Consider the following 16,324-nt stretch of genomic DNA (forward strand, 5'->3'; position numbering starts at 1 on the left):
TGCTGGGTCACATTTCCTTCTGTACAGACTATGAGCATAAACCTCTTGTACAGTCAGCATTGAATCTTCAGGAATACAAGTTGAACAATGGAAAGGTCTCAGGTATGTGCTGTGGTTCCCTCCCTCTTACCAGTAAATACAGATGTCAACTATAAGATCTCCAGATTTATGTCATTTCTTTACCACAGTTATTACTATTTGCAATACAAAGAGAGAAGAAAGGTTGAAGAAGAGTCATAAAATGTGTTAACATGTTATCACATGTTGCTAAAAGCACTGTTGAATTTCAAGCAGTTGCCTAACTTCCAGCAACATCAGAACAATTAAAGTAATCTCCCTCTCAAAATATTTTCAGACATTTAGAACATTACTGGTCAAAGAAGCACAGCACTTACCTTTGGTATTGGGTCTAATGTAAGAAAAGAGATTGAGTTCCATAGGATTTTGCAGGAGGGAGAGAGCAGCAGGTTCTAATCCCAACTGCTTGGCCCTCTGGGCTTTGGTGCCTTTACTCCCAGTTTTGTAAGGTGCAGACTTATAACAAAAAGAACAAACAAAACAAAACCAATTATTAAAAAGCAGCAAGGTATTTCAGTATGCTATGAACTTGACATTATGCACTATTCAGGAATGCAAGATTACATTTAAACTAAGGTTGATCTGAAAAAGACTAGAGTACTGACCACATGGTCTAATTCTTCCAAAGTTCTACAATTTAGCAATCCTTTTAAAAGGCAACTGGATAACTTTCCTTCTTTCTTCAACTTCTGTATCATTGTATGTGTCTTCTTTGCAACAGTACTAAAATGCAAGAGATTAGTGTTAACAGTTATATTTCACAGTGACCTCATCTATTACAGGGCTGAAATGCTCTGAAGCCCCTGAAAATTGTATCTCATGTCAACCTTCAACAAACCAAGTTGATAATTTAAAAGTTTCTAACCATTTTTCTCCCTCTTCAGGTAGTTCAAAACTGTATCAAAATATCCTGTGGTAGTTCAAAGAAAAATCATCAAGTAACGCTGATAGTAATTACTGCTCCACACATTTCTGTAATACTACTGGCCTGGAAGCCAAATGAATAGATGGCCCTAGAATAAATCCACACTGATGATACAAGACACAGATACAATTTACAGATACAATTCATATCAAAACAGTTCTGCAGCATCAAGTACAGGCTATCAGATTTAAACTCCTAGGTCTTCAGAAAGGTACATGGGAGTAACCACAAGCAGCAGAGGTATTTGGTTATTATTTAATTACTTGTTAAGATCCTTGGAAGGGATCTCTTGGTAGGGGTTAGCAGGGAATACAAGGAGGATAGCACCAAGCTGACAGAACAGCTGACCAGTCTGTTCCCCTGCCATCTCAAGAACACAGGGTCACTCAAAAGTAAGATGGAATGAAAGCAGTCTCATCCATTGCCACAAGCTTTGCTGATCATTTCTGTCCTGCAGTGATCTGGGATAGTTTAACCTCATCTCCTGGTACACTCCAATTTAAGAAAGGCTCTTCACTAGAAGCTTCCCTGATCCAAGCAGGGTGCCAAGGGTGCCACTTTTTCTACAAGTGGAGCTTCCATCTCATCATGCTACATATTTCCAGCAACTATTAACTACTCTTTAAGCACCAGTTGTTCTGTGCAGCTCTAATAAACTGCAAAGAAATTAAGATGTTCATTTTTCTTTGGCAAGAATAACTCTAGATTTCTTGCTACTTAGAGAAAAAAGCAAAAATGAAGACCCAATCTCGCAAAAAACCCTAACAAAACCCCAGATAGGTATCAAGCGTAATTACCTCAGTTTTAAACTATTTTCTTTATTAGTTCCTTTAGAGTTGAAGTGTGTGCAAGGAGGTAAAACAAGGGACACAGGAGCAGCAGGCAGTTGGTACTCCCCTCCCACCCAGATCCCTTCCTGTGCTGTTGCCTCACTTACCGTAGCTCCTCCAAGGCATGCTGCACTTCCCGCAAGGCGTCGGCCTCCAGGTTATTGATGAGCTCCTTTCGGTACCGAGCAATGAAAGGAATTGTGTTTTCCTCTTGAAAGAGCCAAATTAAGTTTGCACACACCCATGGTTCAACGTTTGTTATTTCTGACAAGGCCTGTCAAAGGAGAGAAAACCCAAACACAACAGCCAAACACATTAAAGAGAGATGGTAGACTGCTTTAAACAGCCTCTCATTCAACATTCAAAACCACTCCCAGAACATTGCACTGGCCAGCAGACACTACCGTCCTCCCCAAGACAGGAGGTAAGGCCCCTCATGCATCCAGCCACCACACCCGGCATTTCAGCAAGAAATGCAGCAACCAATGTTTCCAGAAACTTGTAACTGCAGTAAAAAATGCAGGAAGCAGTATACCTCTTTGGAAGAAAAAAAAAAAAAAAACAAAAAAAAACAAACCAAGGAAAAAAACCCATCAAACCAAAATTATAAAACAAAGCAGAAACAGCAGTTTATGCTGTTACGTATCTGTACACAGCAACTCAGAAAACTTAGAATTTTTTTAAAGCCAATGCTAACATACCTCATGGTTCAGCTAAACAAACAAAACCCACAAAACCAGAGTTGATCCAAATTCCACTCAACCAGTAACAGGAAACTAGCAATACTACTGCCAGTGTCAAGACAAGCCAAGTCTTGCAAAGTTAAACATGATTTTGTACAAATTGAGGTTTCTAAAGTTATAGAGTATCAATATGGTATCACTGACACCCTACGCAAGCAGCTTACTCAGTATCATTTTAACCATCATGATCTGTTTGCACTTCACTACAGTAGATACCATAGAGGGCTGATACAAAAGCCACTCAAAAGTTTCCTTCTGAAGCCTAAAAACCTGCACAACCATATTCACTCCTTTTGGAGCACACATAAGGATCAAATTCTCCATATGTATTTCCAGGAATATGTGAGAAAACCCACAAAATTTTACAGCTTTCTTAAGCAGACTGTACTAAGGATGATGAATACAATATGTCCTATCTATTCCCATTCTATTCATATTAAAATCTTCCATGATCACACCCAGACTTCCAACACAAGAGCTATTCTAAAACTGCCTCCACCCAAACAGCTTCAGAGTTAAAATCCTACAAAAACAATGATATCTCCCTTGTTGCTACTGTTGTGTGAGGAAGGCAAATCTCCTTCTTTGATAGAACCATAAATTGATAAACACTCTCAAATGGGTCTCTGCAACTAAATGATCCACACTGACTAAATACTAAGTTGTAAAACTGCACACAAACATCCCAAATCTGTCAGCATCCCTTCCTGTGGGAGTTTCAGTTGTGTTCATCCACCAAAAATCCCATGTGCTCATACAGGAGAATGCCGCAAACTGTTACAGGCAAGTTTTGTTCTAAGGACACTCAAAGTCACAGATCTTAGAATGATGTAAAAGTTTGACATTTCAACACTTACCAACCAACGTCTACATTTATACACATTTTATGACAACCTAAGCAGAGGTTAAATGACAACTTCAGAGGACTGAAATTGTATGTTAAGATTGTAAGCGCTAATTATGCAGGAAATAATTTCATTGGTACCTCAGAAAAGGAAAAAGTCTCATACCTGTACAATATCCCAGTTCATTTCAAATTCTTCTTTTATTTTCTTGCCTCCCAGATTTTTAACTGGCTTTCCTTCAGGACATGCATTCAACTTAATCTTTTTAGAGGGTGGTTCATCAAATGCCAACTCTTCCTCGCATTTCTCTTGTTTCACTACAGGAACACTTGTTGAGGGTTTTTCATCACTCACTAAACTGTTTTGGTTTCTCCCTTGGAATGAATTTATTTCCATTTTCTTAGGCACTTCTGGCGTTCGATTTAAACTTTTTGGTTTAGTGCCTGCATTTTCTTCCTTAGGTTTTAGAAGCTGCATTTTATTATCTTCTACAGGTGCAATAGGCAAGGATACATCCTGCCAAAAAGACATTAGAACCATATTAAGCACTGACAGTTACAAAGTGGTTCAACATTTCATTTAAACACTAAAAAGACTTGCTACCAGGTATCATTTTCCCAAGTAATGTCTCTGGCAGCAAAACACCAAGCCAGAAATCAAGTAACCTGAAATATATCTTGCATGGAGGAAACAATACAAATACAGCGGACCTCGGATCAAGTTCAAATAAAATTATCCTGCAAAGAATTTAATAAGACCTTCCTTCAGAAGCCACTGACCTACAATCTTTGCCTCCATTCATGTCAACAAAACAGGAAACAGCAGGGCAGGGAAGCACTTCTGAGGTGTTAGGTTCCCAGCATGGGAACTGGAACTGAGATCTGGTCTGCCAAGATACAGTTTAACCTTGGACAAGCCACACATTCTTTACTGACTTTCTGCAGAGATCATCCTCAGAAGTCAGAAGGACTAGCTTCTGTCATGATGTGATACAGAAGTATTTAATTTTCAATATAACTGTTCTATATTAATAATAATAAAACTGCAATCCTTACTGGGTTGAACAGCCATGCAAGGAAATGTAAGAACAGGTTACCTTCTTTTTGTGGTACCCAAACAGTGAAAAGGTAGAAGACAACAAAGGTGCAATACCAAAACCAGAGAGAACAGAGGCATTTTTTTATTTACATTGTTGAAAGAGATCCAGGGAAAACCACATCCTATTATCATTGGCCAAAATTTTCAAGGAGGACCTTTCAATAATGGACACTTCAATGCAAAACAAAGCCACGCTTATCCAACATACTGAACATTCACAGGAACAGTAGAATTTTATCAGCTAATGAGACCCAGGCAACCAACTCATCCAGAGTCAGAAAATCTGCTCATGCTACTTCCCAAGAGCAGTAATTAAATGTCTCTTGCTTATAGATACTCACCATTTCCTCTTTTATTGCTACCTTCTTGACCATTTTCCTGGCCACAGTTGATCGTGGAGCAGTAGCTTTTTTAGTTTTTGCCTCAGTTTTCGCTGGCAAACGAGGTCTCCTGGCAGTTTTGCTATTTGGCTCCCATTCCTCCTCTTCCTCCTCTGATTCAGAGCTCCTGAAAAACAAATGAATCAACAATATTGCTTACGAGAAGAATAAAAAAAATACATAAGTGAGCTAGTTGAGTGGTTTTTGGCATGAAAGAACGTGAACAGGAAAAATTAACAGAAAGGTAGACTCAACAGATACAGGTCTTTCACACTGCTGCAGAGCTAATGGCTTAAACAATCTACCAACTTTTATGATGTATACACACATTGTACACATGACTCTTTGGACAACTGGCAATTTACTTTCACCTTATCTTCATTATGCGCATGAAGAAGCCTAAGTAATCTGCATTTTATAACTGAAGTTTTGTGCATGAAAACTTTTTAATCAACTTCTCAGAAACTGAATGATGTTCTTACACAATAGCTCATGCCTAGCATAAACCTCAAAAAAATCCTAAGGAAAAAAATGATCTTACGAATTTAGAAATGAAGGTAGTTCTTCTGATGTAGAGGCTTTGGCTACACATTTCACCCTCCTTGGTAGAGATGACATCTGAAACAGAGGAAAGAAGAGAGAAAGATAACTTGGTTGAAGCCGTATTCTCTTCAGCTCACTGTCAAATGTGCCCTAATAATGTCTTCAGCAATCACAAGTTTCCTCTAGAGCAAGTTTGGTTTTCTCAGTAACCAAGAATTTAGGCCACAGCAGCACACATCCAACAATCTTTTCAACTAAGCAAACAAATCAGCAGCATAACCTCTCAAACTACTTTTCTCTTCACATGGAGGTAATTATTTGGCTTGCATGTAAAGCTGCTTTAGCAAAAAGGGTACTGGTTCTCTTGTTTTATTGGGTGCCACATATAGTATGCCAGTCTTTCCTCCATCCATTTAAAAAGCATGGCAACTCAAATTAAAACCTAGTAAAGTGAGCTCACATGTGGTTTTGATGGGACAGAACAAGGCAATTGTCCATTTTCAGCTAGATTTTTATATTTAAAGACTATCTGTTACGTGTATGCACAATGAGAGCTATTATTTTGAATGAGCTGCACCTTGGAATGTAGAAAGTACATAAAACAACTACAAAAAGTAAAAAGGGGAGGCACACGCTTTCCCCTGGCCCAAGATACATACCTACAATAGCTGTATTTCAGTTAAACAGTTACAGAATTGATTGGGCCCATGAATTTCAATAATCATATTTAGCAGTCTTAGTTAAAAAATGTTAGATATCCTCAAAATTTTATCTGCCAGAAAATCAAAATTTAAAAAACTTAAAAAGCAAAAAAATCTTGTAATTTATTTCAATTACTACAAAATTCAGAAGCATATTTTTCTATATCTGGTACAATTTCATCGTTCTTCATATTTTTATACCTTGACCTTTGATCCAGCCTTACCACTGCAATGGGAACCTTGAAGTCCCATGTTTGCACAATACATACCAGATAAGCATTTTCCAAAGTGCCATTTAACTCAAGGGCAAAACGCCCTTTAATCCAACTTCATTCTGGCCTCTGTTCAAGCACTAGAACACACTTGTTATTAATGGCTTTCAGAAGTTTTCCTTGTAAAGCAGCACAAAAATTTAGATGACAATTTTCAGCACTGCAGTCAAAGAAGCAGTATTGAGGGTCACATCAAAAACCACCATCGGCTCACTTGCAAAGCACCTTCTTGAGCTACAGTCTTGGTCAGTAACAGGTCAGTATTTCTGTGCTGTTCCATAAAGTGACTGGCTGGAACAAAAATCTATCACAGAAAAACATAAATCTCCAAAGAACATGACAAATATTACTCACTTTATCAGCTTCCCAGGCACCTTTTCACTGTCAGTCCTGAGACACCCCCAAATTCATCCAGCCACTCTGCTTCTCTGTGTTCCTTTGCTCTTAATACCTGCACAGGCAGAATCACAGGTCTGAATAAATTACTTATTTACTCTCATTATTTCAGAGGCATGAAAAGAATGTTTCTATTTTTATATCATACTTCAATGTGTGAATGGGAGATACAAAAAATCTTAAATACCAACATTTCCAAAGTTAGGTAACATCCAAGCTAGACTGATCCCTGATCCACTCTTTTGTAAGTGCTGGGAGACTTTATGCTTCTTTTCAGCTAATACAAGTAGCTGGATATTCTAGGGAAATGATCCGTTTTTAAACACTCTAAACAGCTTCTTCATGGGTAGCCATTAAATCACTGAAAGTAAGAAGACCAATATACATGGTCTCTTACTTGAGGTCAGCATTGCCCCTACTGAGCAACACCACCCTAAACATCTCTGTCAGTTTGGAACACTCACCATATAGCATGAAAGTTCTGGAGCCTACCCAGAAGCCCAGAGAGAAGGAAAACCTCATTGGATGGTCCTTTTTTCTGCTAGTGTTTCCCTCCTCACCTCAAGTGGCTGAGGGTCTCAAAACATCTCAACATTTGTGTCATTACATTAAGTAAGATTATGGCAAGAGTAAGGCTCACTTTTTAAAGTTAATTGCACTTCCTGATATTCAGTACTGGTGACCTATCTAACTCTCCTTATCTGCAGAATAGGAGCTGAGCTCCTTAGTAATTCTCCACGAACAGCCAAGCTGTGGTCCAATATCAAAAAAGCATATATAAGATAAATATCAAGCATGGGATATCACAAGGGAAAAAAAACCCAAAAAAAAATCATATTTCCACTTCAAGGTGGGGCTAAATTATAACCACCTCCCCTTCTCATAATGAATACAACAAACTAACTGTGCTTCCTATTTGTAGAAAACAATCTTATAGCTACTACATATAGACTTTTTGTTTACAAAAAAAAATAAATTAATTGGAACCCACAAAAGTACTTCTTGTTTAATTTCAAATTGCCAGACAGCTGTCTGCTAAATTTTCCTCATGATATGCCTGTGCTGGGGTGTGCAAACACCTACATTTAATGACTAAGAAAAACAGCCCTTCTGTGATTCACTGCAGAGGGGGAGGCAGGAAAGAAGATGAAAAAGAAACAAGCCTAAATGCCACTGATGATGAGAGATAACAAATACAGAAAGCAAGCCTGGAGACAGCCCCTGAAGTAAAGCAGGAAGACTCAAGAAACAGGCAAAGGCAAACACTGTTAAGTCCTCATGGGGCATCTACAACAAACACTGACTGCTGCACTGACAGTAAGCTACTGCCAGCTCCATGCTCCACTTCTGTCGGGATACAGTCCCCCAAATCCCCTACCTCGAGTGTTGAGGGAACTGGGAACAGCTTTATGCACCCTCCCACAGCATGCTGGGATCAAGCCAGTGTGAAGTTGGCCACTTATCCACTTATCTCCTATTATATTTTCCAGATAGACTGGTCTCAGTGAGAAAACTGCCTTTAACACTTCCTTCTCTGTCAGCTCCAGTTAACCATATTCCAGTATTCCATATTCCAGTGAGAGTTGGCTTCTATCCCGAGGAAAGAAATGATAGTCCCTTCCAAATCCAGAAGAATCCCATAGCTGTGGAAGAGCCAATTACCAAACTGAAAAATTAAGCATAACCTCTTTATACCAGTCAGGTCATTTTCCCTTCCTATGTCTGTATTCAGTTTTGCTGTACCTTGTCATAGATGTATCACAGATGTTCACAGTACCTGGTGTTTCCTTATCAGCTGAAGGAAGTAAACACACAGTATCCAGAATTGTGCACAAGTTATCCAGCCACTCTGGTTAGGATTTCCCCAGCTTGCCAATTGTCATATTCAACTCCAACATGCTCTGCTCTAGCAGCTCTTCTCACACTTGAGGCTAGTACACTTCCAGCCAGTAATCATCAGCCAACACACCTTTTCTTATTTTATGTACAGTCAGTGACCTTTTAATTTCTGACAATGCTGCTCTTTTAAGAAAAACAGTTCTTATCTCACCAGCAATATTTTACTTCCATGAGCAAGCAACATGAGCTAGGCCCTGAAAACTTTGGCCTTGCACACATACTTAAGTTCCTGACTGCTGCTTCATTTCAAATCTGTGTACAGATTTGTAGATCTTTTCCTTCTCTAGCACAGGCTGAAACCTTAATGCTGAACCTTCACGCTAGACCCTTGATCCTCTGTTCAAGGGAATCAAAACTCACCTGCTTGTCCATGACCCAAATGACAGCATGAAGCATCACTGCTTGAAACACACCCTTCCATCACTGAAGCCTGGCTTCTCCACAAAACTCAGCAGTTACAGTACATTCTTTGCAAGTACTTTCCAGGTAAAAATTAAAGCAATTCACACCGCTATTATCCTATCCAGTGAAGAAGAGCTGAAACTATTTAAATCACTGCTACTGTAGATAAATATATCGGCTAGGTTCACTCTCCAAATAGTTTGGCATCAGTTTTGTTGCCAGTTATTTTGTTCCCACTTCTACCCTTTGCATCCAATGCAGAGCTCCACATCACAATTTGGATGGCTGCAACACCTCTCCCTACTTGTCAGCTACTCACTGAAATAAGGCTACTGTAGTTTGGGGTCAGGCTACACAAAGAATAAAGACTGCCCAAGTGTCGAAGATTGCATGCAAGATGTTTTCCATTACAATCTGTATGGCAGATTACCTTGTCAAGTGAGCAGTTTGCCTTATCTCTCTCTTTGTGTGACCACATTCACACCTCCCAGGAGGGCACCTCTGCTGATAACAGCCTATTGAATATCACTGCATGACTGATAAGAACTGCAACATCCCATTGTGAGATGCTCCGCCCAGAGGGAGGGGCCAAGCACCGCTACCCCGACACACTCTGAGATTCTGAAACTCCAGCATGGCTTTTCTCCACGGGATTCCCTAGAGGAACAGCAGCTGCCTCTTCCTCCACTGGATCTTCAGAGGAAGAATACATCCTTCTCTACAGATCCTCCTTGCTCCAAGAGAACCACACCTGATACTTCAGAGGACTGCAGCCACATTTTCAATCGGACTACCACCAATACCTTGGCCAACAGGGTGTCAGGTTGGGTTCTGACTCTGTCAGTGTTGTTCCAGTGGACTGCATTGTTTATTTTATTTTTTTTCTTCTCTATTAAAGAACTGTTACTTCCTGCTCCCATATCTTTGCCTGAGAGCCCCTTAATTTAAAATTATAGCAATTCGGAGGGGTGGGGAGGGTTTGCATTCTCCATTTCAGGGAAGGCTCCTGCCTTCCTTAGCAGACTCCTGTCTTCCCAAACCAAGACACCAAGTAGCTCTCATCCTTTACTGTACAGAATCTTAATACGGGTCTGCACAAAACACACAGCAAGGAAATAATCATTTCTCTGGTCTCTCTCCCCAAATAGGTCTAGGCTGCACACAGAATATAAGGAGATTGAGGTTTTAAAGATCTTATTATGTTAAGGGGCAATCTAAATCTCATTTAGAGACTGTTTTTCTCTTCAATCTCCCTATTCATGCAAAGGCACAATCCATTGAAAATAATTTTCTTCTTATGTGAATCCAGGTGGCATAAGCAACCACATGCAGAAAGAGAAGTTTAATAACAGTTTAAAAGTAATTAGTTTAAAAAATTCTCACTCCCCACCACCATTTGCCCAACTCCCCCAAAAAATCCCTGCACTAGCACACACCTCTTAAAGCTCTATCAGTAGAGCTTTGATTTTCAGATTAAAAAATAGCCCGAATAGATTTTCCTACCTGAAGGCACAAGAACAAAAAAAACCCAAACAAACAAACAAAACAGAACAACAAAAACCCAACAAACAATCAAACAACCCAAAACACCACCACCATCATAAATACATTAGGAAATTAATTTCATTTCAGTAACTGCAACTTGCCCTGTCCAACTGAAAAGCACACAGAAACTTCTGAATCCTTTTTCCAGTTAATCCAAAGCAGCACATTACTTACAGGGATCCCTCTATGCAGGAAGCTCCTCAAACTTTGCTCTAAAGCAAAGCTCTAAAAGCCTTTGCTTTTCTTTCACAAATAAACCAGCAAGAATAACAGAATTTTGCAGTTTAGCTTCTTCTTAAGTCTAACAATACTAGACAAATCAGCATTTATAACATGAAGCACCTGGAGCAGGACATAAAGAGCACAAGTCCCATATGACAAGGGAATTTTGGACCATTCTAAGTAGAAGCAGAATGGCCACTTCAATAATTATAAGAGAGTCCCAACAGGTTGGTTTTGCTTGTCATTTTAAGATACCTTCAGTGCAATAACATTCTAAAGAAAAGAAATATCAAAATGTGAGCATACAGTCAGCAACAAGGGGGGGAAATGCTATGCAGACCAATGGTAGGGACTTGTATGGAAATCTTTCTGTCTCTCTAGGTTATTATCCTGCAGACATAAGTCAGCTGAGTTGTACTTCCAAATATAAATCCAACTTACTGTAATCCTCTTGAGGTTAAAGCCTTGGAGAACTCCCAGACACTTTTGCTCAGAGAAGCTAGTGCAGATTTCCAAGGACTTTTCCTGTACAAAGCCAGTCAGGCCTGCCTGAGGAAGGAGATGCAGACACAATTTAGAATCGTCCAGCACTAACAGGAAAATTACAACCACAAAGAAACAGATAGAGGCTACACACATATATCAAAACACTCCTCAAAGCTAATCAGAGAGGAAAAGGTGTAAGAACTAGTAAGAACACCACCTACTGCTTTTACTTACAGAAGTACCATCTAAAAGGCAAAGCACAAAGATTGTGCCCCTAGAAGGTGCATCCTATCCCATGCCTGTTCCTATAATTAATGGTACCACTGAGGAAAAGGAAAATCCCATATGAAGCACCCTGTAAATTAATCAGAAGAGGTCTGCCCAAGAAAGGGAGAACACAAACACTTTTCATGCATTTTCCTCAATCCACTGCTCTCAAACCACCTATGAAGACATTATCCAAAATCAGGGATACTGCTTCTGATGCCGCAACAGGTGGCTACATCACGTGCAGTCATTCCTTTTCTCCAGTCCACCAAACCAGCCCCACAGAAACACATCCATCCTGGTTCATTAAACGGGATGTCTTCACTTCCAAAAGGATATGGAAAACACACAACTCTTCTGCACGGCAACAGCCCCAGCAGAGTTTATCGCACCAGAACACTCATTTTGGAGGCTTGCATGTAGAAGGGGAGCTGAGAGCAAAGCAGCTCCTGAGACTGTTTGTTGCTTGGTGACTCACTACCACCCCAAATGACTGCTTCTCGGCCCAGAAACGCGACCGAGATGAAAATCCACTTTACGTACTCCGAAGCCCCGTTCTCTCCCTGGCGACACCGAATTCCGCAGATATGCTGACAGTGTTCAAGAGCAAGGGCTAACAGAGCCACGTGCCACCCTCGCCGCCTGGGAAGGGCATCAGCCCCGTGGGAGAACCACGGGAATGTGCAACCTCTCAGTTGCCTTCCTGTCCCTTCCAGCTGTCCCGTCCCAGCCTAGCCAGGGGTGCCCGCCCGCATCCACGGTCCCGCTCACCCCCTCGCAGGGGTCGGGCAGTTCTCTCTCCGGACAGAGGGGCTGGGAATGGAGGGAGAAGAACAGGCTGGTTTCGCCCTGAACAAGCGAGACAAGGGCGAACCCCTCGCTTGCCGGGCGCTGCGGCGTGGCACGGAGGGCGCCGGGGCCAGCACGGCGCCGCTGCCCGCCCTGCTTCACCCCCAGCCCTGTCCCAGCGAGGAGCGAGCGGCTCCCTCCGTCGTTACCCCCTGCTGCCGCCGGCTGCCGCGTTTGAAAGGGCCGCCGGCGCGGCAATGGCGGACGCGCCCGCCCGACGCGCCGCGGGGCGGAGCAGGAAGCGGCGGCCGCGCCGCGCCGCAGGAAGCGCGGCCGCGCCGGAGCGGGGCCCGTGCCGCCACCGCCCCTCCCACCGCCTCCCGTACCGCCTCCCGCACCGCCTCCCGTACCGCCTCCCGTACCACCTCCCATACCGCCCCTCTCACCGCCCCTCTCACCGCCCCTCGTACCGCCCCTCGTACCGCCCCTCGTACCGCCCCCGCTGCCCCTCTCACCGCCCCTCGTACCGCCCCTCGTACTGCCCTTCTCGCTGCCCCTCACACCGCCCTTCTCGCTGCCCCTCACACCGCCCCTCTCGCTGCCCCTCACACCGCCCCTCGCACCGCCCCCGCTGCCCCTCTCACCGCCCCTCGTACCGCCCCTCTCGCTGCCCCTCACACCTCCCCTCTCGCTGCCCCTCACACCGCCCCTCGTACCGCCCCTCTCGCTGCCCCCGCCGCCCCGGGGGCAGCCCCGAGAGCTGTGAGGGGTGGGGGGTCGAGGGCCAGCGAACCCGAGGTCCCACATGGCGAGAGCATCAGCTGCCTTTCACTTAAACCAAGGACAAAGGGCGGCGATGCAGGAATGAGCCGGTTCGGTTCTGGGCGAATGGGAATTCTAAAGGTGTTAGGCAAGGAGCAGGGGTTTCTCACGGGGGTCTTGGGAAGCAGAAGTCGTCGTTGTGTGAAGCTGAGATACTGCGTCAAAGGTGACTGCAGAAGACGCAGAAATAAATAAACGCCCTTTCAGCCCCCGGAGTAGATAGGAACATGTAGATAGAGCCCAATATCCATAGGATACTCGTGTTCTTTACCCACGCCCACTAAAATTTGCATTGTTTTTGTTTAAAAGCATTTGCACACTAGTGCTGGAAAAAGTACACAAGGGTTAGGTGCCTGCCTTAAAATTCCATCTAAAGTTATGGTTCCCTGCAGTCTGTACCTGTTCCTTTATCATTCATATCTTCTAAGTTAACGTTCAGCAAGGATCCTGTGAAGTCTGTATCTCGTGTAAAAAATTTAATGGGTGCTGACTTCTGGAGCCGTCACCAGAAGCATGGAGCAAGCACGCTGCTACATTAAAGTCGCCTTTCGAGCTTCCATTACCCTAAAAGGTCTTCTGCTTTGTATCATAAATATTTGTAACTTGTGGTCATAACTACGAGCCATCTGTCCTCCAGCCTTGGAACAGCAATATCTTAAATGTAACTAAGGTGCTATAAACTTAATAATTCATAATTTTTCATCTTGACTTTATAATAAATGTGTGTTTAACAGTCTGGAATGGTTTTAAACACAATAATGTTCAATGCAGTGTGACTGCTCTCTTTGTATGGAGTTTACCTGACCTCTTTAGCTTTCAGGGGCCTGGAGAGAGACTTATGCACATACTTGTCTTTATGCGTTGGGTTGTACCTCTGGGGCCAATTCTTCAGCTGATATAAACTGTCACAGCTCTGTTGATTTAAAGAGGGCCTGTGATTTACACGAGTTGAGGATCTGACTCACAACCTTAAATAGGACTGTTCACATATTTAAAGCTAATCAAGTGTGCAAGTGTTTGCAGGCTCAGAGCTGATTCACTTGGAGTTTTGTACTACTAAGAGCTGAGCAAAAGGTAGTTTAGTGTAATACTAGGGAGCATGAAATCATGTTAGATCATCAGGTTTTCAGATGAAACATTGTCATTTATAATAGAAAAGGTTCTGATTCTTTTTACTTCAGATCAGATTCTACTCTTATGCCAAAACAACTTTTAAATAAGTATAGGAACTCAGTGCACTATGTAACTAAGGACAAGAGATTGCTACTATAAATACCTTACAAGTAATATTTAAAGACTTGGTCTGATTAAGTTTTGTAATACTTAGAGTGCAATTTTGTGCAGAATATAAAAATACTGCCTGTGTCATCTGACTCCTTTGATGCGCTGCATTAAAATTCCTATGTCTAAGTACGTATCATGCAGGCAACTTTACTTCTCTTCTATTAATAGTTTGAAATTAGGTCACTGTTCTTGTAAGGATAGGCTAAGCCTGTACAACTATTTAAAAGAAATTACCTATATGTAAATGTTTGGGTTTCTTTCTCATGCTCATCTACAGTGACACCATTAGTTATCTGTAATCAGTAATTTTTCTGTCTGTTCTGGCATATGTATTCTATGCTGGCAGATTTTTGTAGATTTGTTTATAGTGACCCCTGCTGCAAAAGATTAAGACTGACGTTTCTCTAAGCCTTTAAAAAGACGTTTACCCAATTATTTCTGAGTTCAGCACAAAAGAACCAACCAGATGTAAATCCAAGTATAGAACATTTGAAACTCCCTAATCTGGATAATTTTCAGTAAAATTAGTTGAATCATACAACTGCTTTTCCTCTCTCACATGCATAGGATTTACTTTCTAATGCAATACAATATAGTTGCAAAGTAAAGTAGCTTCTCATTTCCTAGAGGTAAGGCTTGTTCTTTGTGTTATTGTTCTTTGATAAGGGCTAGACTTGACACCAATAAATCAATGTCTCAACTGCTCCATGTAAATGTTTTCAGAGTTCCACTCAGGAAAGCATGTGCTTATGTTTATCTCTGTTCAGGCTAGCAAACTACTAAAAAAGCAGATTAAAGCATAGGACTAAGTTTAAACACAGATTACCCCTCTTGTTTCAGAAGGACTTAAGTGTCAGCCTATTCCAGTATTGCCCTCAATAAAATGTTTTCTCAAGTTGGCTTTAAAAGCTTCAGCAAGAGGTATGTGTATGGGTTCGTCTACAAGAAAAAGATCCATGTGTGCTCTGTGCTGGGCAAAAGCTGTGCAGCCAGAGTTAGTGAAGCACTTAACCTCAAAACTAACAGGCGCTGCTGACAGAGCTGCAGCTTCAAGCTCTTCAGCTTCCTAGCACTATGCAAGCTGCACAATAGAAGTATCAACTTGCTTGCAAAAGACATTTAAGGTATAGCCATGGTAAAACCTCACATCCATATGTATTAATGTAAATGTTATTGTACAAATATATGTGCCTGATATTTTGTTTTAAAGCTGTGTTTAAAGAGTGTTATTTAGGCTGCAAAACTAAGGAAAAACCCATATTTAGACCTCCCTGTGTAATCTTTATACTGCCCTTTGTGCAAATATTTACTGATTAATGGAGACATCCTGCAGAAAACTGTGAGACCAGTGTAGTAAAATAACCACAAGGAGGCAGAATAAAAATCTGATGTCTCTTTCCCCACTAAGCCCTTCACATTGCATTCTCAGCAGCATTCTCATGTTGCTAAGTGCAATTTTCTACATCTGATAGATAGGTAAAAGATTGACCTGTCCCATATCCTATATTAGCAGTGAGGAAACCTGTCTTTTCCACAGTAGCCACAGTTCAACATAAAATCAGTCAAACTTGTCATTTTAATGTAGGGTGATGGATTATGGGTCCTAACAGTGGTTGGGGGAAGAAACTCAGCATAACTGCATCTTATTCTCTTTTTCTGGGATTTTGAAAATTGATGCTGCCTGAAATGTCAGGAAAGGAGATGAACCAGTGGAGCAATCTGCTGGGTCTTACTCTCTCCTGCTCAAGAACTGGAGAAAATCCAGTCCTTCACAGTGTTCCCAAAAACTTGCCATTG

The 16,324-nt window shown here is 41.7% G+C and overlaps 1 protein-coding gene across 3 annotated transcripts in view; it reads right to left on the bottom strand.

Annotated features, from left to right (window-relative positions):
- SRBD1 (S1 RNA binding domain 1) overlaps window positions 1-12,724 on the bottom strand; it is a 126,583-nt gene extending 113,859 nt beyond the window's left edge. Inside the window, exons 1-9 of one of the 3 annotated variants that reach the window (XM_030944535.1) lie at window positions 12,631-12,724; window positions 11,321-11,428; window positions 6,770-6,866; window positions 5,441-5,517; window positions 4,861-5,026; window positions 3,587-3,937; window positions 1,941-2,107; window positions 684-801; window positions 396-534 (exon numbers count right to left, since the gene is read on the bottom strand). In XM_030944535.1, the coding sequence (XP_030800395.1) occupies window positions 396-534; window positions 684-801; window positions 1,941-2,107; window positions 3,587-3,937; window positions 4,861-5,026; window positions 5,441-5,517 (1,018 nt within the window). In that variant the 5' untranslated portion in view covers window positions 6,770-6,866; window positions 11,321-11,428; window positions 12,631-12,724. Of the gene's footprint in view, window positions 1-395; window positions 535-683; window positions 802-1,940; window positions 2,108-3,586; window positions 3,938-4,860; window positions 5,027-5,440; window positions 5,518-6,769; window positions 6,867-11,320; window positions 11,429-12,175 lie in introns of all 3 variants that reach the window. The other 2 variants (XM_030944532.1, XM_030944534.1) reach the window with 2 other exon arrangements.
- Between the last annotated feature and the right edge of the window lie 3,600 nt (window positions 12,725-16,324).

This window comes from Camarhynchus parvulus, chromosome 3 (assembly GCF_901933205.1).
Source record: "Camarhynchus parvulus chromosome 3, STF_HiC, whole genome shotgun sequence".
In the NCBI taxonomy this organism is placed as follows: Eukaryota; Metazoa; Chordata; class Aves; order Passeriformes; family Thraupidae; genus Camarhynchus; species Camarhynchus parvulus.